General features: G+C 57.1%; 1 protein-coding gene across 13 annotated transcripts in view; it reads left to right on the top strand.

Annotated features, from left to right (window-relative positions):
- The window catches only part of MPRIP (myosin phosphatase Rho interacting protein), a 94,619-nt gene that overhangs the window by 34,810 nt on the left and 32,116 nt on the right, over positions 1-27,693 (top strand). For 5 of the 13 annotated variants that reach the window (XM_060395500.1, XM_042255764.1, XM_027974751.2 and 2 more), the window contains 4 exons: positions 11,986-12,137; positions 18,554-18,638; positions 23,240-23,453; positions 24,537-25,050. In XM_060395500.1, the coding sequence (XP_060251483.1) occupies positions 11,986-12,137; positions 18,554-18,638; positions 23,240-23,453; positions 24,537-25,050 (965 nt within the window). Of the gene's footprint in view, positions 1-3,475; positions 3,615-5,818; positions 5,877-11,397; positions 11,513-11,985; positions 12,138-18,553; positions 18,639-23,239; positions 23,454-24,536; positions 25,051-27,693 lie in introns of those variants that run through there. The other 8 variants (XM_027974756.2, XM_027974758.3, XM_027974759.3 and 5 more) reach the window with 6 other exon arrangements.

The following is a 27,693-nucleotide window of genomic DNA, read 5'->3' as shown; positions in this document are numbered from 1 at the left end:
GCTCAGGGTTTATGTGGTGATTGGCCGGCCTTGTCTTAGAAGGACAGTCAGGCTGGGAACTGGAGAGCCCCCCGATCCAGGTCCTCCCGTCTCCTGTCTGAGGCGGCCTCAGCTTTCAGGATGACGACTTTCATGGAATCTTCCACCTCCTGCCCCTCGCCCCCACCCTGCCATGCACACACACCCCCACGCCCCCACACATACCCCCCCACCCTACCATGGTGCTTCCTGCCCTGATTCCAGAACCTTTTCAGAGAGCAGCTTGTGGGTGCTGCCCATGGGAGCCTGCCCTGTGGGCTGGTGCTCCTTGAATGGGGACTGCCCAGCCCTCCTGCCCATCTTGCCTCTGAGGTTGGCGGAGATGCTGGGCTACTCCTGAGCATGAGGAATTCTGGGACCCCTTGAATCTGCTCCCCCGGGTCCCTCTCCAGGTGTGCACAATTTATTTACTATCCCACGTCTGCTGCTCTCTCCTGTTTTTTGTCTTTAAGAGTTATAGCTTTTAAAAATCTGTGGTCATTTTTTCTTAGAGTTTTATCAGCAACTTGAATGCATCTCTGATTTTGGCCGTGCTTGACTGGAGGCCCCTCATGCATTTCAGGAGTTAGTGTCCACCCTGGGCATCCCCCTCGTGAGTCCCGCTCCTCTGTCCTCTCCTAGATGGTCTGTGGGGCAGGTTGTTGCCCTGGGTCTGCACAGCTCGTGTGCCAGGTGTGGTGTCTTTGAGAGAGAGTGTAAATGTGCCTGCTGCGAGTGTGTGTTCACCTCCTGAATTAAGGCTGCAGTGCCTTTTATGAGAAAGAGATACTTTTCATCTCTGAGGGAACAGTTCTTCTGGTCCAGGAGTTTTTGGATCAAGATGAAATTGATTCTCTGGTTGGAAACCCCAGGGTTAATGATGACCACTGTTCCAGAAAAGTTAGAGGGAGACTCCGTCTAATCTCCCTTTGGCGAATGAGGCCCTTGACTGACTGGGCCCAGGCACCTACTTGCACCAACAATAAGACGCTTGTTGGCAGGGGCTGGGCAGGTCCCGTAACTGATACTCTGGCCGCCGTGAGAATGGCTGTGGGGGTGTGCGGCGCGGGCCTGTCCTCGCTCCGGGCCTCGCGCGCTTGTTCCCTCTCTCACACCGTGTGTTTTCCTTACGGTGCTCCCTGTGACCTGAAGGAGCCAGGAGAGGTTGATGCATTCATCCACTTGCTGCGTGCCGTGGGCAGGCTGGGAGTTGGAAAAATGGAGATGAGGAAGAGTCCTGCCCTCCAGAACCTCACAGCCCATATCAGGGAGGAGGGTTAGCTGGCACAGGGGCACGGCGCTGAGAGACACATGCCCTGCCTGGCTGCAGAGGTGTTCCCCTCAAGCTCCGGAGCGCCCTCGGGAGAGACAAACTCAGAGCATTCCAGAGGTGGGCGTTCAGGATTGGTCAGAGCACACAGATGGTGGTAGAAGATGGGACTACAGAAAGAGGGATTTCTGCCCCCCAAAGCCAGAAATAAATATTTCACGGCAGAGAATTTGGGAAACGGTAAAAGGCATGTAGAAAACAACGTTGCCCTGTGCCCCGAGGCGAGAGCGTGCAGACGCCACGGTTTGTGTGTCCTCCCAGCGTGTGTAGTTGTACACTTGAGTGAGGCCCCAAAATAAGATTGTTGTATTTAATGAAACGATTCTCACGGTTCCCTGTGTCACCCGTCACAGCACAGTCTGGAACAGCTACCTGTTAGGTCACCAGGTAGCTGTGTTTACTGTGTTCCATACTGCAGGCATTCAGGTCGCTTTGAAGTGTTTTCTTTTTTTTCTTTCTTCCCTACTCTCTTCCTTTCCTTCTCTCTCAGTATAATGGTTCAGCCGACGATCCCAGAAGCAGAGTTGCTGGTTCCAGGCTGTGAACCGTCTTGAGGCAGTTGATAGTTACTGCCAGATTGTGCTCTGGAAACTCCGTGCTCCTCAGCTGGGAGGAGGGTGTCCTCTCCATTTTCCTCCCTCCATGTCCGGATCCCCCAGATTTGTGTGGTTGTCCTGGAGGTTGTAGAGGGGTGCTTTCTGAGTGAGGCACCCCACAGATGGTTAGACCATATTTATAGTCTTAAAGAACTGAGACAGCCTGATGCATTGGAACCCTGATGATAACTGAAAAGCCTTATTTTAGCTTCCATTTCATTCCTCCACAGTCAGACCAGAACCAGCAGCAAAGGAAGTTGGAGTGGTTGGCATCACACCTTGGCCTCTTGCACCTCCCCATGCTTCTGAGAGCTAGGGGACTGGAGCAGGCAACTGAGGGGCGGCCCTGCCAAGAGCCGGGCACCACTGCTCCTTGCCACAAAGCTGCTGAGTGGCCATGACATCTGCCTGGCTTATAAAGCGTGGCAACAGCCTGGAGGGGTGGGGTGGGGTTGGAGGGGGCTGCAGAGCCCTCTGCTCCTGCTTGCTTCCTTTTCCCTGGAGTCCGAGGCACCCTCCCTGCCTGCCGCGCGTCGCCCCAGGCTCTTCTCTCCATCACCCACTGGCCTTTCAGAGTTGGACAGAGACGAAGGTTTCCGGCCCCAGAATGTCCCTGCTTGCTTAATTCCCATGCTCTAAAAATATCCGTACAGAGCTTCTTCCTGCCCAGTCTCCAGTCTCCTCCCTACAGAATCCGCCTCACTCCCCCCAACCCCTCCCCCGGGGAAGAAATAAGATCCCCGTTTCATTGCTCTTTCTAGGCTCAGAGTGGAATAAATAAGAAACGCTGGGTTTCCACAGTTAAAAGGGGAAAACTGCCTTTGTTCGGCCTGGAGGGCTGCCACCCGCCTGGGTCTGGGTCCACACTCTGAGGGTCCTGCCGCCTGCTCTGGGAAGGGCACCAGAGAGGAAGAAAGGCGGGGGAAAAGGAGCCCGCGTGGGGTGGTGGAGGGAGGCCAGCCTTCTGCAGCCGGCGGGCCTCCTGCAGTGAGTTGCTGTGGGAGTGAGGCCGGTCTCCCAGGCCCCTGCCCGCCTGGTCAGTGTGGACCAAAAAGGAGTCTATGGGAAGCCTCCACCCTGGGAGGCTGTGGAGACTCCTGCAGCTTTCTCAGGCATTCCTGGATTGGGCTGGAGCCTCGGCCCCTCCCCCAACCCCCAAACCCTGGATGCGTGCCTAATTGAGGCTTCATTTATTCCCCTGTTTTCTCAGCTCCGTAGAAAGAGACAGGCAAGTGGGTGAGGCCTCCCAATCCTCCTCAGAGCATGGGGGTAGTAAGGGGTAGCTGGGGGAGAGAATTACTCCAGGGTGGGCCTCCTCCATCCCAGAGGGGCTGTGGAGGGGGGAGGGGCAGGGAGGGGAGCCAGGGCAAAGGGGCTGCCAAGCTCGGCTGTGGTGGGAAGAATTTCTTTTTTTCTCCCCACTCAGAAACCCAAAAATAGCCATGTCAAAGGCACAAGCCTTGCAAGCTTGGGGCCAGCTGAAAGCCATTTGCTTCTCAGCCCTCCCTCTCTTCCCTCCTCTTCCTCACAGGCCCTTTCCTTCCAAGCTCCTACCCAGTCACGGGAGGACAGGGACTGCCCCTGCAGGAAGAATGGACACCCTCTCTTCCATTGCTGCCCCAGACTGCACCTTCACTGGTTCCCACAGAGAAGTCTAAACCTACTGCCCTGTATCCTGGTGTGAAAAGTGCCCCTACATTTGCTTTTCTTATAACTTTGAATTTGCTGATTAAGATTTCTTAAAATGCAGCAAATCTGTGGCTAAAATGTAGACAATTAAAAATATGTAAAGACTGGATTGGATCTTGAAACCAAGGGGAGTGGTCATACGCAGGGGAGCAAATGCCACAAAAACTGTTTGCTGTTACAACTGTTTTTCCCAATCATAAAAGTAACATACTCGTTGTACAGATTTTGGGAGAACAGGACAGCACAAAGATGAGATGATAATACGACAATTCAGAAAATTCTCTGATAGGAACTTCTGGGGTTTATATGATGAGATGCCCTTTCTGGTTTCCTTGATCAGAGTTACTCCCGCTGGGCATCACGTCTCTGCTTCCAGCCTGTTGCTCAGCCCTCAGCAGAGGGCAGAGTGGATGGCCTTCTGCAGGGGCACCCATCTTCAGGGGTGCTGCAGTGGGGGCTGAGCTCCATCTGGGCTGCTGTGGCTTAACAAACAACACGGTTTATTTCTCAAGTCCAAGATCTGTGTGCAGCATGGCCGGGTTCTGGCAAGAGCTGTCTGGTGAGAGCTGTCTTCCAGGTCCCAGACTGCTCCTGTGTCCTCAGGTGGTGGAGAGCAGAGAGGACCTCCCAGAGGCCCTGCTTCCTGGCACCGGGTCATTAGGGGTAGGGCTTTAGCGAAGGAGTTTTGAGGAGACAGTAACGTTCAGTTCATAAAGAGGCCCTCCAGTGACGCTGGCCAGGCTCTGCCAGTGCCCTGCAGCGTCCTGGGTGTAGGGTGATGGCCAGTTAGGCTGGAGACCTGTGTCCCTGCATCCTGGAGGGACTCTGCCTGGAGGTCCAGGTTGTCCAAAGCGTCATCAGCTTGGCCAGGAAGAGTACAGCACCAACACAGGCCGCCCAGGCTCACGGCTTGTTTTAGGCTGCACTTTTCTGGTGGCTGAGAGGTTAAAGCGTCTGCCTGGAATGCAGAGAGGGTTCGATCCCTGGGTCGGGAAGATCCCCTGGAGAAGGCAATGGCAACCCACTCCAGTACTCTTGCCTGGAGAATCCCATGGAGGGAGGAGCCTGGTAGACTACAGTCTGTGGAGTCGCAAAGAGTCGGACACGAATGAGCGACTTCACTTTCACTTTCCCCTCTTGGATGGAGAAGGCTATGGCAGCCCACTCCAGTGTTCTTGCCTGGAGAATCCCAGGGATGGAGGAGCCTGGTGGGCTGCCGTCTATGGGGTTGCACAGTTGGACACGACTAAAGCGACTTAGCAGCAGCAGCAGTTCCCCTCTCGGAACTCGTCAAAATGAAATGAAACTGAATTGGCCCGTCCTCAAGCAGCTTGTCAGAAAACACCTGGGTTGTTGTGTGTGGGCTGACTTCCAGCTCCGCCTGTTAGCTGACTGGTCACTTCTGTAGCCTCACTACATCACGTGTTCTCAGTGGTGTGGGGAAAGGAGCAGTGCTTTTCAGGATGAGCGTGGATACTGGACGCTCTGGACGAGACTGCAGCTCCATGGCCTGTCTTCCTGCCGCCCTCCTGTCTCGCTGCAGGGGCGAGGTGGGGGAGGGTCTGGCTCTGCTGTCAAACAAAGGCCTGCTTCCCCAAAGGAGCCCCTTCCTCTCAGGTTTAAGGACATCTGTTGCCTAATTAAGAGATGAATGTCTTGAAATAGTACATCTAGATTTTTTTGAAGTGTGTATTTTCTGTGTTTTTTTAAAAAGAAACAAATTTTAGAACCATTTTGACAGTAGCATGGACAACAATAGGGACTCCAGTTGTGTATGTTTCCTTGTTTTTGAAATTATTTTCTGCAGTGGTGACAGCCCCCACCGCAGGGTCCTGATGGGTCCAGGAGACCCAGGAGGGCAGGGGCGGGACAGAACACACATCTCCAGGGTGCACCCCTTTATGGCTGGGCAGCGTCTGCTGGCAGCACCTCTCCCTCCCCGTCCTCTGTGTCCCCAGGCAGCTGATGGGTCCAGAGAACTCGGGTGCTCCCAGGCCTCCGTGAGCGGCTTCTCTGAGGTTTTGCTGGGGGCAGACATCTGCTGTTAGGAACCAGGTGTGGGTGCTGGGAGAGCCAGTGGCAGTGGCGGGGCTCCAGGGGTGGGGGTGGGGCAGGAGAGCTGGGCCTGGAGGAGGTGAGGCGGGAACAGATTGTAACGGTGGACCTTAACACGCCACCGGGTCAGTGCGGGGCCCAGGAAGTGCACACCTCCAAGCCCTCGGTGGGAGTTTCCAGGAGGAGAGGTAAGTGAGAGCGTCCTTTCTTAGATGAGGCCCCATCAGCCTGCCAGGCCTCAGCTTCTCACAGCCCTTGTTGGGCAGGGAAGTCTTTGCAAGCAGAGAATGAGGCAGAGAACCTTGCTGTCAAGCCCCTTCTCTCTGGAGGTTTGTCTCCTTCTCTCACTGTTGGGAAGTTTAAGCAGGAGGGCATCGGCATTGATGTGCTCCAGGCTTCCTACCCTGAGAGGGAGAGGGTTGGTGCTTGTGGGTTCTCTTGTGGACTGTGGAGAAGCATTTGAGTCTGGGAAGAACAGGGTGCTTGTTCCAGGGCTCTGGACTCACTCTGGGAGGCTCCAGCCCCTCTGCTTATGAGCCCCACAGATCCCTGGGAAGGAGCCTAGGAGCCTGTATGGGACGCAGCTTCAGTCCTGCAGCCAGGTTTTGTGGGTCAGAGATGGGAGGGCGGGATGTGTTGCTCAGCACCATGGCATTTGGGCACAGGCCTGTCCTGATATGGGTTGGGGATGTCAGCCCCAGGCTCACAGCATGTGTGCCCTGGACCTGCACTGTTGCTGCAGGTGGATGCCTGTGGGCACCCAAGTGTCCCTGGAGCCTGGGGTCCCTGGGGGGCATGGGGAGGGTTGAGGGGCCGTGGCCATGCCCGGCCTGTGTCCAGGCTGGGAGTCCCCTGCTGGATACTCTCATTACTGCTCTGCTCCCCTGTGCTCTAAAACTTGGACAGCAGGGGAGACCCAGTGACTTCTGATGTGGTGTGAGCTCAGAGCAGACTTTCTCGATTGTGTGGATTCTTGGAATAAATCAAAGAATTTCTCCATTAAAAGGTTATTTGAAGTCATTTGGGCACCCACCTTGGGTGGGTCCTGCCTAGCCATATTCTGTAGTAGCACCAGCGCCACTTGGTTTCAAGGCTCAGCAGCGTGGTTGACAGGAGGGGGTGTGTGTTGGTGTGTGTGTGTGTGTGTGCGTGCGTATGTGAGCAGCGTGGTTAACAGGAGGGGTATGTGTGTGTCTGTGTGAGCAGCGTGGTTGACGGGTGTGTGTTTGTGTGTGAACAGTGTGGTTGACAGGAGGGGTGTGTGTGCGCGTGCGTGTGTCAGCATGGTTGACAGGAGGGGTGTGTGTGTCTGTGTGTCAGCAGCGTGGTTGACAGGAGGGGTGTGTGAGCAGCATGGTTGACAGGAGGGGTGTGTGTGTGTGTCTGCGTGTGTCAGCAGCGTGGTTGACAGGAGGGGTGTGTGTGTGTGTGTCAGCATGGTTGACAGGAGGGGGTGTGTGTGTGCACACGCGTGTGTCAGCAGCATGGTTGACAGGAGGGTGTGTGTGTGCACGCGTGTGTGAGCAGCATGGTTGACAGGAGGGGGTGTGTGTGTGTGTCAGCATGGTTGACAGGAGGGGGGTGTGTGCGCGTGCGTGTGTCAGCATGGTTGACAGGAGGGGTGTGTGTGTCTGTGTGTCAGCAGCGTGGTTGACAGGAGGGGTGTGTGAGCAGCATGGTTGACAGGAGGGGTGGGTGGGTGTGTGTGTGAGCAGTGTGGTTGACAGGAGGGGTGTGTGTGTCTGTGTGTGTCAGCAGCATGGTTGACAGGGGTGTGTATGTCTGTGTGTGTCAGCAGCGTGGTTGACAGGAAGGGTGTATGTGCCCACGTGACCCGCCTGCATGCTCTGTGTGGCAACAAGCTCCCCCCATTCTATGTTCCACCCGGATGCTCACACTGGGTCAGAGCCAGAGGAGGTGGACCTGGCGCTCAGGGCCGGAGGGTCGAGGCAGGGGCCTCTGCCTGTGTGCGGTGTGGGGACGGCACTCTCTTCTCATCACAGGATGTGTGGCAGCCCCACCATGCCCTCACCTTCCTGGTTGGTCGAGGGCCTCACAGGGTCACCAAGGAGAGGACCCGTGTCCCTCCTCCTCCCCTCAGGAGGTTGCCTGAGGTTCCGTTTTCTCTCTCACTGCGGCTGGCAGGGCCTTTGTGGGTGCTGGGGCCTGACGATACGACGTCCCCAGGCGTGCCCCCCCCTCTGTGAACCCTGCTGTCCCTCACCCGCAGCGGGCTCGCAGCAGCTGTGTTTTCTCTCTCCTCTCCCCTCTGTTATACTTTCATCAGGTCCTCTTTGGCCCAGCCACGAGCTGCCTAGTGACCTAGTGCAGCCGGCCAGGGCCTGGGCCATCCAGTCCGTGGTGCTGGGCCTGCTGTGGCAGTGAGCAGACTGGTGTCCCCTCCAGGCGATTGTTCCCAGCCTCGGCGTTAGATGCGTGAAGGGGCTTTTTGGTAATTCTGATGCCCAAGCCCCACCCCCAGAGAGTTTAAATCTGGGCGTGGAACCTCCATTTAGTTACTTTTCCAGGTCATTCCATTATTCAGCAAAAGTTGAAAACCATCACGTTAAGCACTCAGGCCTTACAGCTTAGGACCTTTCGCCTTCTCTCCAGCCTCTCTGGTGGTTCCTGGTCCCCAAGAGTCTGTTCTGGCTGCTTCAGACCTCAGCATCGGGGGTCTTTCAGCACCAGAATGAGCAGGGGGCCCTGCAGGAGGGTTTGCTGAGTGCCACGGCCCCAGCAGCTGCGTGGCTTCCAGCCCACCCATAGCAGACGATGGTGTGCTCTCTCCCAGTCTGCCTGGAGCCGCTGGGCAGAGCAGCACTGCCTTCCCCCAGGCACGGCGCCCTGCAGACCAGAGCTGGGCATGCATCTCCACAGCAGGCCACGCTGCCTGCGTGCTAGGGCCCACCCCCCTCTGTGAGCAGCTCCGCTCTCACAGCTCTCTCGGCTGGAAGAATGGCTTCTGCTAGGAGGTGCCTTGAGCCCCTGGCCTTTCCCCTCTGTGCCTGCCCTCCCTCCCTCTTTACCCAGCATGCCCTGGAAGAGAGGGCTCCGAAACTCGTGCTAGAGGCAGGAAGTGTAGAACTAGTGTCTGCTCCCCTACAGGGATCTCAGATACAAGGAGCTGTGATGGGTTCTTCCCCAGGACTTCCCTGTAGAGTCCAGGTGCGGGTGTGTAAGGTAGTGGTGCCCTTGGACGTGAGTGGAGTCTGTACAGCTGAAGGAGAAGGGATCGTGCTGGGTGCCTTGTGCACAGTGGTGAAGTTGCCCATGGAGCACTGGTTCACAGTCTGGGCCACTTGGGTGTGCTGGGGCCCAGGCAGGCGAGAGGAGAGGCTGGAATGATCCACGTGGTCCTGGATTCAAGTGGAGGAGACCAGTGTGTTTAGCTTCAGAGACACGGTCAGGAGAGAGAGATCCTGCAGTTGATAGGTAGGAATAGGTGGGGAGCGGGGGGTGGTGAATGCAGACGTGACTGCACAGGTTATACACACCTGTGTTTCCTTGTCTGTCATCTGAGAAGGCCTGGAGGCAGCAACGCCCGAAAGCAATGGGCATACCTGGTTCCTCAGTATTGATTTCTAATTCTGTTCTCCAGTGAAAGGAACCAGGGATCCTTGAGAAATGGCCGATTCTAGGATCAGGGAATGGCAACCCACTCCAGTGTTCTTGCCTGGAGAATTCCAGGGACAGGGGAGCCTGGTGGGCTGCCGTCTATGGGGTCGCACAGAGTCGGACACGACTGAAGCGACTTAGTAGCAGTAGGATCAGGGTAGGTACATACAAGCTGAGCCTGGGGCACCTTGCCCTGCAAACAGTGGGACGTGTGCATGCTGGTAGGCCACATGGTCAAGGCCAGGACAGTCTGAGCCACAGAGCCATCGGGTAGTGCCGGGTTAGTCTGTGCTGTATGGGAGGCACGCTGAAGTCTAGCAGGGAAGGGCCTGTGTGGATGTTCCCGTGCTGCTGCTTCCCGGGCTTGGGGCGGGGGCGCTGTTGAGGCCAGAAGGCCTGGCCCCTGTGAGCCTGGACAGGTTTCCCAGGCTTCCTGTCTCTTGCTCCCCCTTCTCTGTGTGTGACAGGATGAGGTCACACCTGCCTCATGGGAGGTCATATTTAAGGAGGGATGAGAGAGACTATAACTGGGTGATCCTGGCTTAGAGGTGGTAGAGAGAGGCTCGTGCCCTTCAGCCCTCACCTGTCACGTCTCTGCCTTTCGTGGCCCTTCTACAAACTTTCTGAAGGAGGTAGCACCTTCTTATCATGGAGAGATTGCCAAAAGTCTCAGGGTACAGTTGGTGCCTGAGTCCCGTTGCCACACGGAGCTGCGGGGCCGGCAGGGAGCTCTCACTGTGCAGAGGGACCAGGGAGCAGCTTGGGCCCTGAGCCCTGGAGCAGTGACCTCTGAAGAGGAGCGTGTGTCGCCCGGGGCCCTCTAGGTGCTCCAGTGAGGAGAGAACGCTGGAGCTTCTGATGCTGTACTTTATGGCCCCCGCTGAACTTACCTGTGTGTGTTGCTTGCGTGTAACACAGGTAACTCATCAGGGCCGTGCACCTGCACCGGCAGCATGAGGGAAGGGGAGGAGAGCAGAGCGCTGGGCCTGCCCGCTCTTAACGCTCGTGCCTCGCTCCACATGGTGCCCTCCCTGGTCCTTCCTGTGGCCCCTGCCTCAGAGAGGCCGTGTGTTTTGTTGGGGCCAGTGGGGATCAAGTGTCCTGCCTGAGGGAGTCTGCCTTTGGAGAGGGCAGAGATCACCACCCAGGGAGGGTTCTACTGGGCACTGGCACGATGTGGGGGAAGGAAGCCAGGGCCTAGAGCTGAGGCAGGAAGGTGGGAAAGACAGCGCTCATCCAGAGGGAGGTGGGGGACCTGGGCCACCACCCTCGTCAGCTGCTTGGTTGAGGACCACCCACCAGGCTCCCTTCTCCAGCTTAAGGGCTGGCCAGGAGCCTCCAGGAGAGGTGCTACAAGGCTTTACTTCACTTGGGAAGCGCTCAGCTTGGTGTGGGTGTGGCTCCCTCTCTCATGCCCACCTGGGGGCACTTCTGAGACAGGACACACTTAGAACACTCAGTGAGGGTGCATGCTCTTCTGTGGGCACATGACTGCCCTCCTGCCCTGCTGCCTCTGTCCTGAGCTGGGCCCCAGGAGGACGGGCGGATCCCAGAGGCCCCACGGAAAGGCTTCTTGGAGTGGGGAACTTACCCCCTGCCTTGCAGTGACCCTGCGAGCTGGCGGCTGTGTCAGGGCGAGGACTCCGGAAAGCCACCACCTCTGGGGTCTGGCTCCTGGGTGGCGCCCCAGTGGACAAAAAGGGAACTGGCTTGGTGATGGGTCAGCAGAGCTCGGCATCTCATCTTCAGACCAGATCCCCTTCCTCTGTGTTGCAGCAGGGGACTGGCTGGTGGAAGGGAACCTAGGCACTACTGTGGGCCTTTTCTGCCCCTGCTGCTTCTCCAGGACCAGCCGGGAAGTGCTGGGCCCTTGGGACGGGCTCCTTGTGGAGGTGGAGGTGGGGTGGGAGTGAGAGCTTGGGCTCCCCTCCCTTCACAGAGTCTTCGGCCTGGTGTGGTGGCTGCCACAGCCCCCTGCCTCCTTCCCCAAAGCCTCCTTGTGTTCCAGGAGGGTCCTCACTCATCCGCTCAGTATCTTGTTTTTGGATTTCTCTCCCTAATGTCAGTGTCTCACAGCTTTGACTGAGAAAAGGGGGGAAGTGCTATAATTTGTCCCAGCCCTGGCCAGGCAGCCCTGAAGGAGGCCTACCTCTGACGACCCCAGGTGCGAGGCTCCAGTCTGCCTGCCCCACAGTCCGCCTTCAAGGTGTGCTTCTCTCTGGCCCCTCCTAGCCTTTAAAAATAGCCTTGCAATTTCAAAACCACCTCCTGTAGCTTTTCTCACTGCTTTCTGGATCAGCCACCCTCTGAGACCAGGCTCCCGGCTGCCTCTGTCACCCCCGCTGTCCTCAAGAGGCGTCTGCTGCCTATTCCCCACACACAGCCCCCACCCTCCCCCAGCACTCATGGGCTGTTCTTTAGTGGGAAGGAACGTGAAGCTGACTGTCCTCTGAGGAGAGCAGGCCTGTCACCGCTCTCCCCCGGGATGGGTCAGTAGGACGCGGGGCTGTGAGGGCCAGACTGAGGCAGCCCACCCCCATGCTCTGCGTGGCAGGGGGGTCTGCACAGCTGTGAGGCCCCAGTGCTTATGGAGAAGCCAAGAGGGTCCGGAAGGACCTGGGGAGACAGGGATGTTCCCTCTGCCCCTAGAGTGACTCCTGCCCTGCCTTCCTCTTGCAGCCCACAACCCTCCCACAGGGCACCATCAACATGAACCAGTGCACAGACGTGGTGGACGGGGAGGGCCGGACGGGCCAGAAGTTCTCCCTGTGCATTCTGACCCCCGAGAAGGAGCACTTCATCCGGGCCGAGACCAAGGAGATCATCAGTGGGTGAGTTTCTACATGTGTATTGAGCGAGGTGCCTCACCTGCCCGGGTCCTCGGACTGTCTGCGCCTTGTGTCTGCTGAGTTCCTCTCCGTCCATCTCTGCTTCATCCCCGCCCACAGTTGCCCCGCTGCCCCTGCACGCCTCACTCCCCTGCCACCTCCCTCTGCTGGCTCAGCGCATCTTCCAGGCCTCTCTCTGGTCTCCCAGTCCATCCTCACCTCACTCTGGCCTCCTCTCACTCAGCCACGAGGGGCTCGATCTCCAGAGATCCAGCCTCACTGGCCTCCTGCCTGAAAGGCCCTGGGGCCCTGCCCAGGCCCCTCCTGCAGCCCATGCACTGCAGCTCTGAGCTGCTGGCCACGCATGCCCCCTGCTGCCTCTCGCCTGCCCTCCCTTCACCCTCCAGTGCGGCCCCCAGGAGGCCTTCCCCACGAGGCATGTGGCTCTGTCAGCTGGCGCTTGTGAAGGCTGGGGTTTGCCCAAGTGTGTTGTCCTCTTCAGCCAGCGGTCAGCCCTGGAGCAGAGGCCGTGTCTCCCTGATGACCCCCGTGTCTGCACTCAGGAGTCACCACAGGGTGCCCACACGCACTGCTTTTCTTGTCTGCATGGACACAGCAGAGTTCTGGGCCATCCCACCCCCCACCTCCAGCATGCCCTGGGTGGAGGCTGGGAGAAGCCCTGGAAAGTAGAGGGACCCAGATTTCCAGGCAGCTGCCAGCTCAGGGGGCTGAGCTCCGTGCTTTGAGCCCTGTCACATCTGCCTCCTGGGGGCCCTGCTCTTCTGTGCACGCAGCTGCACAGCTGTGTGACATGGTGCGTGACAGCGAGCAGGTGGCCCTGGCCCAACCAGGAGCTTGGGCACTGGGTCATGGAGAAACTTGTCATTCTCTAAGGTGCAAAGGAGGAAATAAACTCCCTGGGTTGAGGGGCTGGGCTGATTACTGCGCAAGAAGGAGAAGGAATTAGGACATCAGGCACCTTGCGTTCGGGAAACGGTGAGCGATGGGCTGGGCTTTGGGGCCCCATCAGCTGCAGCTGGCCACGGCTGCTGTGGAAGGAAGTGAGATCTCATTTTCACTGAGGTGGGTGTGGAACGGGGGCCAGACCCATGCTGCTGAGGGGTGGGTGGCTTCTTCCTGGGGTGCCAGCTCCCTGCTAGTCATCCTCCTGTGGGGAGAGGCAGGATTTTGTTTCTAACGCCAGGGTCAGACAAGAGGACCAGTTTCACTGTCTCGCTTTAATCCTCCTCTTAGGATGTCATGGATTTTAAGAGTGTAAAGCATTTTCGTTGTTGTTCAGTCTCTCAGTCACGTCCAACTCTTAAGACACCATGGTCTGCAGCACGCCAGACTTCCTTGTCCACCGCAAACTCCTGGAGCCTATTCAAACTCATGTCCATTGCGTCGGTGATGCCACCCAACCATCTCATCCTCTGTTGTCCCTTTCTCCTCCTGCCTTAAGTCTTTCTCAGCATCAGGGTCTTTTCCAATGAGTCAGTTCTTCACATCAGGTGGCCAAAGTATTGGAGTTTATCAGCATCAGTCCTTCCCATGAATATTCAGGACTGATTTCCTTTAGGGTTGACTGATTTGATCTCCTTGCAGTCCAAAGGACTCTCAAGAGTCTTCTCCAGCACCACAATTTCAAAGCATCAATTCTTCAGCACTCAGCCTTCTTTATGGTCCAACTCTCACATCCATACATGACTACTGGAAAAATCTGACTATACGGACCTTTGTCGGCAGAGTAATGTCTCTGATTTTTAATATGCTATCTAGGTTGGTTATAGCTTTTCTTCTAAGGAGCAAGCATCTTTTAATTTCATGGCTGCAGTCGTTGTCTGCAGGGATTTTGGAGCCAAAGAAAATAAAGTCTGTCACTGTTTCCATTGTTCCCCTATTTGCCATGAAGTGATGGGACAGGATGCCCTGATCTTAGTGTTTTGAATGTTATTTTAAGCCAGCTTTTTCACTCTTTCACCTTCGTCAAGAGGCTCTTTAGTTCCTCTTTACTTTCTGCCATAAGCGTGGTATCACCTGCATATCTGAGGTTGTTGATATTTCTCCCAGCAATCTTGATTCCAGCTTATGCTTCATCCAGTATGGCATTTCACACGATGTGCTCTGCATATAAGTTAAATAAGCGGGGTGACAATATACAGCCTTGACGTACTTTTTTCCTGATTTGGAACAGGTCTGTTGTTCCATGTCTAGTTTGAGCTGTTGCTTCTTGTCCTGCATACAGGTTTCTCAGGAGGCAGGTCACGTGGTCTGGTATTCTCATTAAGAATATTCCAGTTTGTTGTGATCCACACAGTCCAAGGCTTTAGTGAAGTCAGTAAAGCAGAAGTAGATGTTTTTCTGAAATTCTCTTGCTTTTTTGGTGATCCAACAGATGTTGGCAGTTTGATCTCCGGTTCCTCTGCCTTTTCTAAATCCAGAGCTTGTACATCTGTAGTTTTTCGGTTCACGTACTGTTGAAGCCTAGCTTGAAGGATTTTGAGCATGACCTTGCTAGCATGTGAAATGAGTGCACTTGTGCAGTAGTTTGAGCATTCTTTGGCATTGCCCTTCTTTGGGATTGGAATGAAAACTGACCTTTTCCAGTCCTGTGGCCACTGCTGAGTTTTCCAAATTTGTTGGCATATTGAGTACAGCACTTTTACAGCATCATCTTTTAGGATTTGAAATAGTTCAGCTCTCCACTAGCCTTGTTCGTAGTGATGCTTCCTAAGGTCCACTTGACTTTGCACTCCAAGATGTCTGGCTCTAGGTGAGTGATTACACCACTGTGGCTATCTGGGTCATTAAGATCTTTTTTGTGATAGTTCTGTGTATTCTCGGCTTCCCAGGTGGTGCCAGTGGTAAAGAACATGCTTGCCAATGCAGGAGACATAAGAGACGTGGGTTCAATCCCTGGGTCGGGAAGATCTCCTGGAGGAGGGAACAGCAACCCACTCCAGTATTCTTGCCTGGAGAATTCCATGGACAGTGGAGCCTGGCGGGCTACAGTTCGTGGAGTTGAAAAGAGTTGGACATGACCAAGTGACTGACACTTTCACTTTTCTGTGTATTCTTGCCACCTCTTCTTAATATCTTCTGTTTCTGTTAGGTTTGTTCCATTTTTGTCCTTTATTGTGCTTATCTTTGCATGAAATGTTCCCTTGGTATCTCTGATTTTTTTGAAGAGGTCTTTAGTCTTTCCCATTCTGTTGTTTTCCTCTAATTTGTTTGCATTGTTCACTTAGGAAGGCTTTCTTCTCTCTCCTTGTTATTCTTTGGAACTCTGCATTCAGATAGGTATATTTTTCTTTATCTTCTTTGCCTTTCACTTCTTTTCTCAGCTATTTTTAAGCCCTCCTCAGAGAACCATTTTGCCTTTTTGCATTTCTTTTTCTTGAAAATGATTTTGATCACTATAGTGTTAGGAACCTCTGTCCATAGTTCTTCAGACACTCTGTCTATCAAATCTAATCCCGTGAATCTATTTGTCACTTACACTGTGTAAGCGTAAGGGATTTAATTTATACCTGAATGGTGTAGTGGTTTTCCCTACTTTGTTCAATTTAAGTCTAAATTTTGCAATAGGGAGTTCATGATCTGAGCCACAGTCAGTTCCCCGGTCTTGTTTTTGCTGATTGTATAGAGCTTCTCCATCTTTGTCTGTGAAGAATATAATCAGTCTGATTTCGATATCGACCATCTGGTAATGTTCATACATAGAGTCATCTTGTGTGTTATTGGAAGAAGGTGTTTGCTGTGACCAGTGTGTTTTCTTGGCAAAACTCTGTTAGCCTTTGCCCTGCTTCGTTTTGTACTCCAAGGTCAAACTTGCTTTTTATTCCAGGTGTCTCTTGATTTCATACTTTTGCATTCCAGTCCCCTATGATGAAAAGGATATCTCTTTTTGGTGTTAGTTCTAGAAGATCTTCTGGGTCTTCATATAACCGTTCAACATCAGCTTCTTCAGCATTACTGGTTGGGGCATATGCTTGGATTTAGTATGATATTGAATGGTTTGCCTTGGAAACGAATCGAGATCATTCTGTCATTTTTGAGACTGCACCAGTGTACTGCGTTTCAGACTCTCTTGTTGACTCTGAGTGCTGGTCCTTTTCTTCTAAGGGATCACTGCCTGCAGTAGTAGATGCAGGGGTCCTCTGAACTAAATTTGCCCGTTGCTGTCCATTTTAGTTCACTGATTCCTAAGATGTCAGTGTTCACTCTTGCCATCTCCTGTTTGATCACTTCCAATTTACCTTGATTCATGGACCTAACATTCCAGGTTCCTACACAGTATTGTTCTTTACAGCATCAGAGTTTACTTTCACCATCAGTCACATCCACAACTAGGTGCTGTTTCCGCTTTGGCGTAGCCTTTTCATTCCTTCTGGAGCTATTTCTCTCCTCTTCTCCAGTAGCATATTGGGCACCTACCGACCTGGGGAGTTCATCTTTCGTTGTCATATCTTTTTGCCTCTTCATACTGTTCATGCGGTTCTCATGGCAAGAATGCTGACGTGGTTAGCCATTCCCTCCAATGTCAGTGGTTCTGCAGCTGGAGATGGGAGGCCAGAGATGAAGGGAACCTGATCTCCCCAGGCACGAGCGGCAGCAGAGCCACTCATGGGTCCTGGTTCACACCTGCTGCCATGGCCTGTCTGGCAGGCACCCTTGGCTGAGGTCCCACTGCCCAACCAGACTCCTCAAGGAGATTTGGCATCACACACACACACACACACCCGAGTTGGGAGGGGTCTGGGTGACGTAGCACAGGAGGGGTGTCTGAGGTCCCAGGGCACTAGGAGTATGGGAGCTGGGGCCCAGGTCAGCACCACACGGTCTGGCCTCTGATGGGACCTCCCTCTGGAGCTTGGCAGGGGCTTCAGGAGCTCTCTCCAGTCAGCTGTGTGGCCGTGGTGCAGGTCTTCTCTCCTTCCCCCTCAAGGCCCTGTCGTGTGAGGCACACAGGTTTGCCCAGCTTGGTAGTGTTACTAGTCAAGAGCGACAGGACCAGTGTTCATGGGCGCAGGGCTCCCTGACTGCTTTGCACATGCCTGCTGCAGCCCTGTTCCCAGGCCCTGGAGGATGACGTGACTTCACAAGCAGTCTCTTTTCCCCTCCCAGGTAGAGCTTGGAGACGGGCCCTCTGCAGGCAGGGTCCTTGGTGTGAACTTTGCAAAGGAAATTTGTTCCCTTTGGCAGGCTAGAAAGCAAGTCTGTTAACCCACAAGCACTCGAACTCCTCAGGGTACGTGGGTGAGCCCTTGGAGCCTGCCCGTCTGCTCCTGTGCAGAGTGAGCCGTCGTCACCTCCTGGCTTCGGGGCCCTGGGAGCAGAGCCTTTGCTCAGATCTCCTCATGCAGTGCACTCGCGCGCTGTCAGGCCGAGAACCCCTGCTCTCAGCTAACTGGGCCTCAGCTCCGCTGCTGGAGGGGTGCACTCCACATGCAGCCCCTCTCCCAGCTGCCAGCAGCATAGCCACCCCAGTGTCATCCCACACACAAATACACTAAAGGGCCACCTCTGAGAACTAAAGATACGCCCTTCTTCCTGCCCTGGGATTGGGTGCTGGTCTTCACTGCTGCCTCAACCAGTATGCTGGTGGTGCAGACCCTGCCTTCCTCAGCAGTTCAGCTATTGCCAGCAGGCTCTTGTCACAGGCTGGCTGCAGGCCCACACAGACCCTTGTGTCTGGGCAGAGTTGGCCCAGCATCCCCTGCAGTACTGTCCCCTGTGGAGAGAGCACCGCCCTTCCCCCCCTCCACACCTCCTCCTCCCACCACACCTTCTCTTTCCCCTCGCTGTGACCTTCCTAGCTACTACAGAGCTCCAGAGAGGCAAGCAGTACCCCCCTGGTTCCAGAGATGAGAGGCCAAATCCCTAAGGGCTAGGAGCCGCCTGGGTCTTGGTTTGAGGGGAGGAGACCCAGATCTGAGGCCATGCTCCTCCCTGCCTTCCCTGCTGCTGGTCCAGAGTGGACCTTCCAGTGTGTGGGCCCTGGTGTTGGTCCCTGGGCAGTTCCGCTAGGCCTTTCCCAGCCGCGTTCCCAAGGTGCCCCGACGGGCACCCTCACGGTGCGGTTTGGGCCCAGAGGTGAGCCCCTCCAGAGTGCGGGAGGTCAGCTGCACGGCGCCCGGGGTGGCCGCTCTGGGAGAGTTTGGCAACAGCTGCCAGGCTCCTGCCCCAGTGGTCCTCGGGGTTTCCCAGTCACGGTGTGTCTGTGCCGGCCAGCCGCACTCCAGGAGGGCGATTTTAGAGTGGAGTCTCAGCCCCAGAGGAAGGCTGGCAACAAAAACAGTGCCAAGGCCTTACCAGGCCAGTGGTCAGCCTGTGCGTGTCCCAGCTGTGCTGCTGGCACTTCCTGCCCCGGAGTGGCAGCTCTGGTCTGACTGGTGCCATACCCTCCTCTCTCCCAGGTGGCTAGAGATGCTCACAGTCTATCCCAGGACCAACAAGCAGAACCAGAAGAAGAAGCGGAAGGTGGAGCCCCCCACACCACAGGTGAGGCATCCCCTCGGTGGAGCTGGGGCAAAGAAAAAGTGCCCTGGGAGTTTGGGGCATTCAGGACCCAGCCTAGAATTGGGGGCAAGGGAAGGAAGGGGTGATGCCAGGGCTGAGGCAGCCCCCAGCCCCGGGGTCTTCACTTTCCTTCTCCGAGTCTGTGGGCTGCCTTCTGCATGGTCCTCTGCAAGCCCCAGGGCAGGACCCCCACTTGGAGAGGTTGGCCTGCTGTGGGGCTGCCCCCAGAGGCGTCACTGCACAGTGCCCATCCCTCCCCCCGACCGTCCCGCCAATTGCTGGGAGCCAAGAGCATGCTGGGAGGAGAGGCTCAGTTCAGTTCCACCTTCCACACAGACAGTTCTACAGACAGCAGGCTGGGCAGGGGGCCAGGAGGAGTGGTCCTGCAGTGCCTGGCCGCGAGGGGCTCTCAGGGTAACCATAAATGGAGAGCACTGGCACAGCCTTAATTCTATGCTCCTACCAGCTCCCACGAGGCCAGAGTGGGAGGTGGCTGGGGCAGTCCCCCGGGTCCAGGGCTTCCCTCCGCTGGCTGGTCTGCAGGGGCTCAGGGCACCAGAAGGGCTCAGGGCCTCAGTGGACTGATTTGTGAAATGGGCCTGTTGAAATCGAGTTCTCAGATTACTGTGAACAGTGGCCAAAGTGCCAGGCCCCTCCTGGGTGCTCAGTACAGTGACCCTGGAGCTACACAGGCTTGCACTCTGGGAGTCCACTTGTGTGGATTGTTTTCAGTAGTAAATCCCGCAGGACTGCACGGTCCTCTAATTGGTTGAATTCATGGATGTGGAACTGTGGGTACAGTGGGCCAGCCTAGGTCGTGCTGGATATCTGACTGCTTGGAGGGTCAGCGCCCCAGCCCCATTCATTGGAACAGTCGATCATCTGTGAACGTGCACCCTCTGCTCCACGTTTCCCTGGGACAGCGCCCTTGCCTTGTGTACCTGAGCCCCCCACACCCTTGCGAGGGAATAGGATGCAGACCCGGGGCCTGTTGGCGTCTCAGAAGCCCCAGAACCTGACAGTACTCCCGTGAAGGACCTGGCGACCCCTGGGCTCAGCAGTCCCTGCTGGCTCCTCTGGGCTTCCCGGAGGGGCAGCATGGGCAGGACAGGGTGGTGTGCCTGGCCAGAGTCCCTCTCCCTGCACGCCCCTCAGACTTCCTTGGCCTGCTCTCAGCCAACGGTCCTTATCTGCTCTCTGCCCACCCACCCTGAGGGGATCCCAGGCTGACACCCTCTTGGAAGGTAGTGTCCCTGGCAGAACGTGGGCAAAATGCAATCGCAGTCATTCCCAGAAACGCAAGGTGCAGCTTCCTGCTAGGAAACAGCAGACAGGAAATCCCCAAAACTTCTAGCTTGAGAGAACCCCAGGTGGGATCACAGTGTTTAGCGTTGCATATGTTTCCACAGTGATGCCTCAGGAGCAGTGTCGGGCAGAGCTCTTGCCTCTAAATTGGGCAGCTGCACAGCAGGAGGTACTCCAGCCAGACTAGGAGGTCTTCTCCGCTGTCCCCAGCCCCATGAACGCCCTCTCCCCTCAGTGTTGCTTCACACTCTGAGTGGGGACATCACCCACTTGCCAGAGGTTATCTTGGCCCCTGGGGCATGGAGGGCCCCAGCCTCCTTTGCTCAGCTTCTGGTTCCCTGAGCATCATGCCAGAGGCTGCGGGTTTCTGGCATCCATGAGTTTTCATCCAGGACTGACCCCATGAGTCAGTCTTGAGGAGGGATGTGGGGCCTCTCCAGAGGAGAGCTGGGGGTCTCTGGGCCAGCCCCCTCAGCAACCTGAGATGGAGCCTGGGAGGAAAGGCTAATGCCTTAGGGGCCTCTATAGAGAGAAGAACCCAAGACCCCAAACCTAGCCTTTTTCTCATTGCCCCAGAGTTTCGGGTCAGACTTAACGGGCCTGGGAGTGTCCCTTTGCTGTACCCTGCCCTCCAGGAATCCAGGCAGGCAGGGGGCCCAGGGTCCTGCTTCAAGGAGGATGTTCAGGCATCTGGGAGGTGGGGCCATGGAGTGTGCAGGCACCCCTCAGACCAGAGGGAGGTCGAGAATGGGGCTGTGGGGGAGAGCGGACAACCCCTCGGCTGGGGGCTGGGTTGCAGCAGAGCCCAGAGCAGTGGGGAGACAGGCTAGCCCAGACCTATAGAGCTGGAGCCTGAGAGGCATCGGTTCCCAGGACCCTCTTCCTTCTCTGGCTGTTTGAGGAAGGGCGTCCTGGTACCCAGATGCCTAAAGAGGAGTGGTCGTCCACTCAGTGTGTGACCAGGGGTTCCCCTCTCCATCTCCCTAGACTCCAGAGCTGGGACTTGGGTAGGGCTCGGGGCTGCGTGTTCACCCAGCCTGGTGTGCAGGCTAGGGGCACACATCCTTGGGCGGAGCTGTGGGAGGCTGGCTCCTCCGTCTGCTCACCCACTTGGGCTCTTGGCCCCTGCTACTTGGTCTTTTTCAGGGATGTGTAAAACAGCAGGCCTCTCTCTGTGATTGAGGCTCCAGTCAGGCCCTGGTCCGACCCACTACAGGCCCAAACATTTGCTATGAGCTGCCACCTCTTCTCAGGCATCTTGTTTACCTGTTGGGACCTGCTGCCATGCCCGCTCTGGGTCAGAACCCTCCTTCTTACTGGCCCTCTGCTCAGCTGCCATGCCCCAGGGTAGAAAAAGTGGCTTTCTGTGGGAAACTTGGTCACAAGGGGCCTGCTTAGCATGTGGAGGCTGCAGAAGCCCCTTGACTGGGCCTCCCTTCCTGCCCCATTGTCTCTTTGCTCTCAGCTGGCTTCTTTATGGTACTGACAGCCCTAGGCCTTTCCCCTGCCTTGCACGGGTGCCAGGGCTCTGTCGGTATGAGCGCCAGCACCCCCACCAGTGGTGGCAGTGTGGAGGGTGGGCGTGGTGCTGTGTGGCCCTGGCCCTGCCCCTGCCAGGTCTGCTTTCCACCCATGTGCTCTGGAGGAGAGAAGTAGCTACCCAGAAACCAGCCCCTGCCCTGCCCCACTGCCCCTGCTGATGTGGCGAGGCTGGGCACACAGGCAGGAGACAGCATGGCTACCACGGGAGACTCACCATGGATCTTAGCACCTCCAGGGCCCTGTTCCTCTGGGCTGAGTCCTAAGAAGGTCAGGGGCCCAGGAAGCAGGCCTGGAACCACCTGGTGCTAGGAAGCCCTGTCACTGACCCTCACATCTCAGGCCTGGAGTTTCCTCTTGGAGATCCTCACCAGCACCCGGCCCAATGCTGGGTTCGCCCCAGCATCAGGAAGGAGTGCATGTGCCAGGGCCCTACTCTCACGGGCACAGTGCTGCCCTTCCTTTACAGCCCATGTTGGCAGCCTCTATGTCTCTTGGTCCAGCCCCCCTCCACGGAGGGGACGGACTCGTCAAGCATGGTCTCCAGGTAACGCCCACAGAGCCAGGGGCCAGGGCCACGGCCACATGGCACCACGCCCACCCCCACATTGCCAGCACTGGCGGGGGTGCTGGCCTCAGAGCGTGGGCCCCAGGTTATTGTGGAGGCACAGCAGGCCACCCAGAGAGACCTCTGCTCAGGGCAGCGTGGCTGCTGGGTGTGGAGCCAGGGCGCCGCTGACCACAGGCTCGGGGCCTCGGGGCTGGTGTCCTGGGGTCGTTGGAGCTGGTTCTGTTGGAGCCTTGGGGAACCGTCAGAAGCCACGTTCTTCCAGGACCCTACCTCTTCCATGGTGGCTCAGAGCACTCAGGAGTCTCCAGCCAGGGAAGCAGGGCTACTGATGGCTGTGACAGAAGGGGTGTTAGGCGTTCCCGGGTCTGCGGGAGAGCCATCCCAGCTTCATCTGTCCCAGGAGGCCCGAGACCCTTGTGGAACTGAGGAAGTTCTGGACTAGGCAAAGTGCTGGCTGTCTCACTGTGGACACAGGTGCCCACCCAACAGGCACACCCCATCCTGGGTCCTCCTCTCCCAGAGGCCCCTGGGGGTGCCAAATGCTCAAAGCCCCACTCTGCCTCTTATTGGCCCTGTGAATGTGGGTTGCCACCTCCTCTCAGCCTAGGTGAGCTCCCCTTGTAGGAGCTTTTGGGGTGGCTGGTGAGGACTGGAAGGTGTGGTGCTAGTCAGAGCCCAGCAGGCAGTCTGTTTTGGGGAAGGACCGCCAAGATGTGTCTCACTTTGAGGGGTGCCCAGAGCCATCCTGCTAGTGGCAGGTCAGGAGCAGGCACCCCAGTGCCTGGGTGGGCGGGAGCTCGGGTCCGGGGCGTGAGCAGGTGCCATAGGCTTACAGTGTGGAGTTACAGTCCTCTGTATGCTTTGGCTAAGTACCTCGTACACAAATGCTGTCCCTTGGGGCAGCACCAGCTGCAGCTTGGGCTCCCACCTGGGCTCCAGGCTCCCATTCTGCATGCCTAGAGGCTTTGGGTACTGGCTGGGGCTGCAGAAGAAAGAAAGAAAGCTTCCAGCCCAGCCGGGATGTCTCTGTGCAAAACCTTGCTTCCTGGCATCTGGGCCTCTGACACTGCAGTTGACCTTGGTAGCCAGGTACTCGGGCAGCCCAGACCCGTGCGCTGGCTCGGGCAGGGTGCTTCCCGGCTTGCATGGACACCACTCTCCCCTGCAGGAGCCAGGGCCGGCCAAGATGGCTGTCACCAGCAGCAGCAGCAGCATCCCCAGTGCTGAGAAAGTCCCCACCACCAAGTCCACACTCTGGCAGGAAGAAATGAGGGCCAAGGACCAGCCAGACGGGAGCAGCCTGAGTCCAGCTCAGAGTCCCAGCCAGGGCCAGCCTCCTGTGGCCAGCACCCTGAGGGAGCCAGGGCTTGAGGGCAGAGATGGTAAGTGGTAGCCAGGGTGGCCACCGTGCCTGCATGTCTTGGTACCCCACCTCCCAGCACTAGTTTGGGCCTCCTGACAGGGCAAGCAGGTGCTGGGGCTCAGGTGCCCCTGTGTGTCTGCTGGCCCACCAGCCTTCAGTTGCTCCCGTGCCCCAGCCTGGTGTCATGAGAATCGGGATGCTCTGCAGTGAGCTCTGTGTCCAAAGGAGCCTCTGCTCCCCGTGGCTGCTCTGTGTTCAAGGCCTGGTTATCTGAAGCCCACTGTGTCCTGTGAGCAGCATCAAAGGCTGTCCAGTCCTTCTCCCACTGATGCACCCTGCCCAGGCACTGGCTGAAGCAGGGGAACAGCTGGCAGGAACAGCTGGCACGACCACATGTCTCCTTCCAGGACTTGCAGTTGTCTGAGCAGAGCGGGGCAGCACTTGGTCTCTGTTGTCCAGGCCTAGAGGGCTCTGCATGACAGGCCAGCTTCCTTGTTTCCATCTGTCCACTAAAGACACATGGACAGCCGAGACTGTGCTCACTCAGGCAAGATGCACCTTGTTCAGGCTCTGGGCAAAAGCCGCTCGGTACTCCCCCACTGTGGGTGCCCACCACATCCAGGATTTGCCTTTCCTCTGCTCCTCCTGGGTGGCCTCCCTGCCCGTAACGATGCACTGAGAGGCTGCACGGCCTCTCGTGATGCGCTCTCTGTCATGATGTACTCGGTTTCCAGCTTGGCTGTGTGGTATTGGGGATCTCAGTTCCCCAACCAGGGAATTGAACCGCACCCCCTGCAGTGCAGTGTGGAGTGTTAACCACGTTCCCTAGGTTCTCCTTGGTGTTCAGTGGGAAGTGGTTGTTGGTGGGATGTCCCTACTTGGGGATCCTGTTGTCCCAGCTGAGCCCCCAGACTAGAGCTCAGGGACCCCTGGCCATCTGGCAGAGAGGTACCCATTAGGGAGAGGCAGGTAAGGATGCCCTGTTCCTTTCCTGGGAAAGGGCTCTGCCCTAGGGTGGCCTTGGACCTGCGTGCCTTCTCCAAGGGTCGTAGAACCAGAGGTGGCAGCAGGCTGAGCACGTCCCTTGTCCCTCGTCTTCCAGAGGAGAGCACCACAAGTGGTGACCGCGTGGACTGTGGCCGCAAAGTCCGGGTGGAGAGCGGCTACTTCTCCCTGGAGAAAACCAAGCAGGATGTGAAGGCCGAGGAGCAGCAGCTGCCCCCGCCGCTCTCCCCGCCCAGCCCGGGCGCCCCCACCAACAGGTACAGCGACTCCAGCCCACCCTCCTGCAAGCCTGGCCATCCCCTTCCTCCCCCAGGTCCTCAGTTCCCTGCCCGAACCGTCTGCAGCAGCTCCTTCAACTCCTTGGATGTGGCCAGCCATCCCCCTGCCCATGTGGACTCCGGCAGTGCTGGGGGGCGGGGAGCAGAGAGACTGGGGCGTGCCTATGCCTTTAAAGCCAGCAGGCAGTATGCCACCCTGGCCGACGTCCCTAAGGCCATCAGGATCAGCCACCGAGAAGCCTTCCAGGTGGAGAGGAGAAGGCTGGAGCGCAGGACTCGGGCCCGGAGCCCTGGCAGGGAAGAGGTGGCCCGTCTGTTTGGCAACGAGCGGAGGTAAGGGCCGGGGGGACTGGAGGGCCAGGGTCTTGCACACACTCTACCCACTCCTGCAGCCCCTACTGTGCACACTCAACATGCTCTCTCATACAGGTACCCACTCACAAACTCATACATTTTGTGACATTCTGTCATGGATTTGGAGATGGGCCAAGGCCAGGTGGAGCTGTGGTCTGAGGCGGGGAGGGCCCTGCACTTGCGGAGAGTGAGGGAAAGAGCATGGTTCTGTCACTGAAGCCTCCCAAGTCCAGGCCTGGACCAGAGTGCCCCAGTGCCCCTTCCAGTAGAAGCTTCCAGCCCCACGTGTAAACAGAGCCTCTGTGCAGTAGCAGGGCTCGAATCCTCGTGTGCAGTGGGTCATGCAGGCGTTCAAACCTCCCAAAATGATTCCAGAGCCTGTAACATGCTGCTTGCAGAGGAGGTTCAGACCCACTGTTAGTGTAGTGTCCTCGGCCCCACCCCCAGACCCAGCTCACAGTTGGAGCAAGTGGGGTCATTGGATGACCCTTTGCAGAGCCCCGGTTGCTTTGCTCCCCTGCTCCTTCCCACCCACCTGCCCTCCCAGGCATCTCCTCCAGCACTAGGAAAACACACTTGAAGAGAGAAGCAAACAGAAGGTCCCTCAGTCCTGGAGGGGTAGGGGACACGCCCTCCAAACAGCATCTCCACCTGGTTTACTAGTAACCCTTTGAGGTGTGTGAGCACTCCATACGCAGGGCAGAATCAGGAGCAGGGCTCCTCCTCACGGGAACAGCCTGGGACAGCAGAGCTGGGGCAGGGCCGAAGTTGTCCTTAGTGTGCTTAAGTGTAAGTGAAAGGATTTGCTAGATTTAGGAGGCCAGTGGCCTGGGCAAGGGGGCTTCTCACCGCGTCCTGGAGGCCCCCAAGCAGGCAGCCACACCTTGGTTTGGCGGGGACCAAAGAATTAACATTCAGCACACCTGCTTGGCTTGGAGTTCCCTCCCGGCTATGGCTGGGACAGATGGCACCTCTGGGGCTTTGCTTCGCCTGCTCTGTCACCATGGGGAGGGGCTTTTGCCTGGTTTGGCTCCCCTGGGGCCCTCTCCTCTGTATCCTGACACTGTCACGTTACTTCTCGCTGCCCTCGTGTCCTCTGGCTGGCTGCTGTCCTGTCCAAGGCCTGCCCTCTGACCCTGAGCCGCTCCTGGTGCTGGATTGGACCCCTGTCTTGTGGTGCAGAACAGAGCCCCAGATGGGCAGGACACCAGCCACCATGCCCAGGGGGCGGCTGCCGGAAGCCTGGCTGAGAGGCCTCAGGGTGGGTGTCCTGACTAGTCCTGGCCTTGAAGTAGTCTTTGGACTGGCCGCAGAGCCTCCCCAGTGTTTCTCAAATGGTGAGCTGTGCCGAGCAAGTGTGGTGGGGGTGGCTGGTTGAACCACTGGTGGCTGACACCAGGCCCAGCTGCCAAGGTCCCACCTGCTGCTTGGCTGGGAGTCCAGACCAGGCTCACCGGGATGCCTTTGCTGTCCCAGCTGTAGGACTACAGGGACCTGAGCTGAAAAGGCCTCACTTTACAGACGCCTGAGGTGGACTCCCCCAGACCCCTGGCAGGTGGCACTTCCCTCCCTCTTCTGACCTCTCATGGCTGGCCCGGCCCACAGCATGCAACTGGCCTGACTCACTGGCCCCTGCAACTCGAGGCCATCGTGGGGCTTTCTGGTCCTGAGGTCGGTTGGAAGAGCTCTCATTCTACATGTGAGCGGGTCTGTCCTCTAAACCTAGCAGGATACTTGGGACAGGCCACCTTGGGTGTGCAGCCAGCCGGAGCACCGGCAAGAACTCCCCGTGGTTCCCAGGCGCTCCCACGCCGCCTGGCTTCCTGCGCTCGCTCGCTCGCTCCCCCGCTGCAGCTGCTGCTGGCCTGCAGGAGACTCCACGGGAGCAGAGATGGCTCCACAGGGAGCTGGTCCCTGGGAGTCTGCCTTCCTGAGGAAGGACCCCCGAGAGCCCCTTCCACTGGTCCCCTCCCAAGGACGAGCTGGCCTCCGGGTTCCCCTCCTCTTCCTCATGAAGTTAGGCTTCAGGCTACTGGGCCCAGTGGCCCTTCACTTGCTGCCCTCGACTCTGCTGCTAGTCCGATGCAGGGACAGCCCTCCCTGTGAGACAGCTCAGGGGGAACAGGGCTCTGGCCTGGGGACACGTGGGCAGCTCATGAGGGTGCATCCACCAGGCGGATGCTCATGTCGCGGGGACAGGATAGTCTCCCTCCTCAGTGATCGCCTTGGGATTTTGCTTTAATTCTTGGGATGATTTTGATTTACCATATTTGATTTTTACCAGCAGTTCTTTCTGTTTATTCATTCTCCAGCCTTGTTTTCTTCCAGGTCTTGCCCCTCTCCACTCCTCCTGCTGTGTCGCTGTGACGTTACTCGCCCCTCCTCCGCCTGCTTCGCTCCCATCTCAGCTCCGTCTCCAGCCGTAGATGGCCTGATGATGCCGCCCGCCCTTTCACACGAAATCAACTTGCTTTGTTTTTAATTTGGGTTTTGATTCTTTTTACTGTTGGCAGAAACAATGTTAATTCATGGGTCTTTTTCTTGCTAAATTTTGGACACCCTGGGGTGGGGGCTGCATCCGATCTGCTGAGGCACGTGGTGAGGCCAGGGCGCCTGAGGTGC

This window comes from Ovis aries, chromosome 11 (assembly GCF_016772045.2).
Source record: "Ovis aries strain OAR_USU_Benz2616 breed Rambouillet chromosome 11, ARS-UI_Ramb_v3.0, whole genome shotgun sequence".
Classification (NCBI taxonomy): domain Eukaryota; kingdom Metazoa; phylum Chordata; class Mammalia; order Artiodactyla; family Bovidae; genus Ovis; species Ovis aries.
This window is presented reverse-complemented; position numbering and strand designations above follow the sequence as displayed.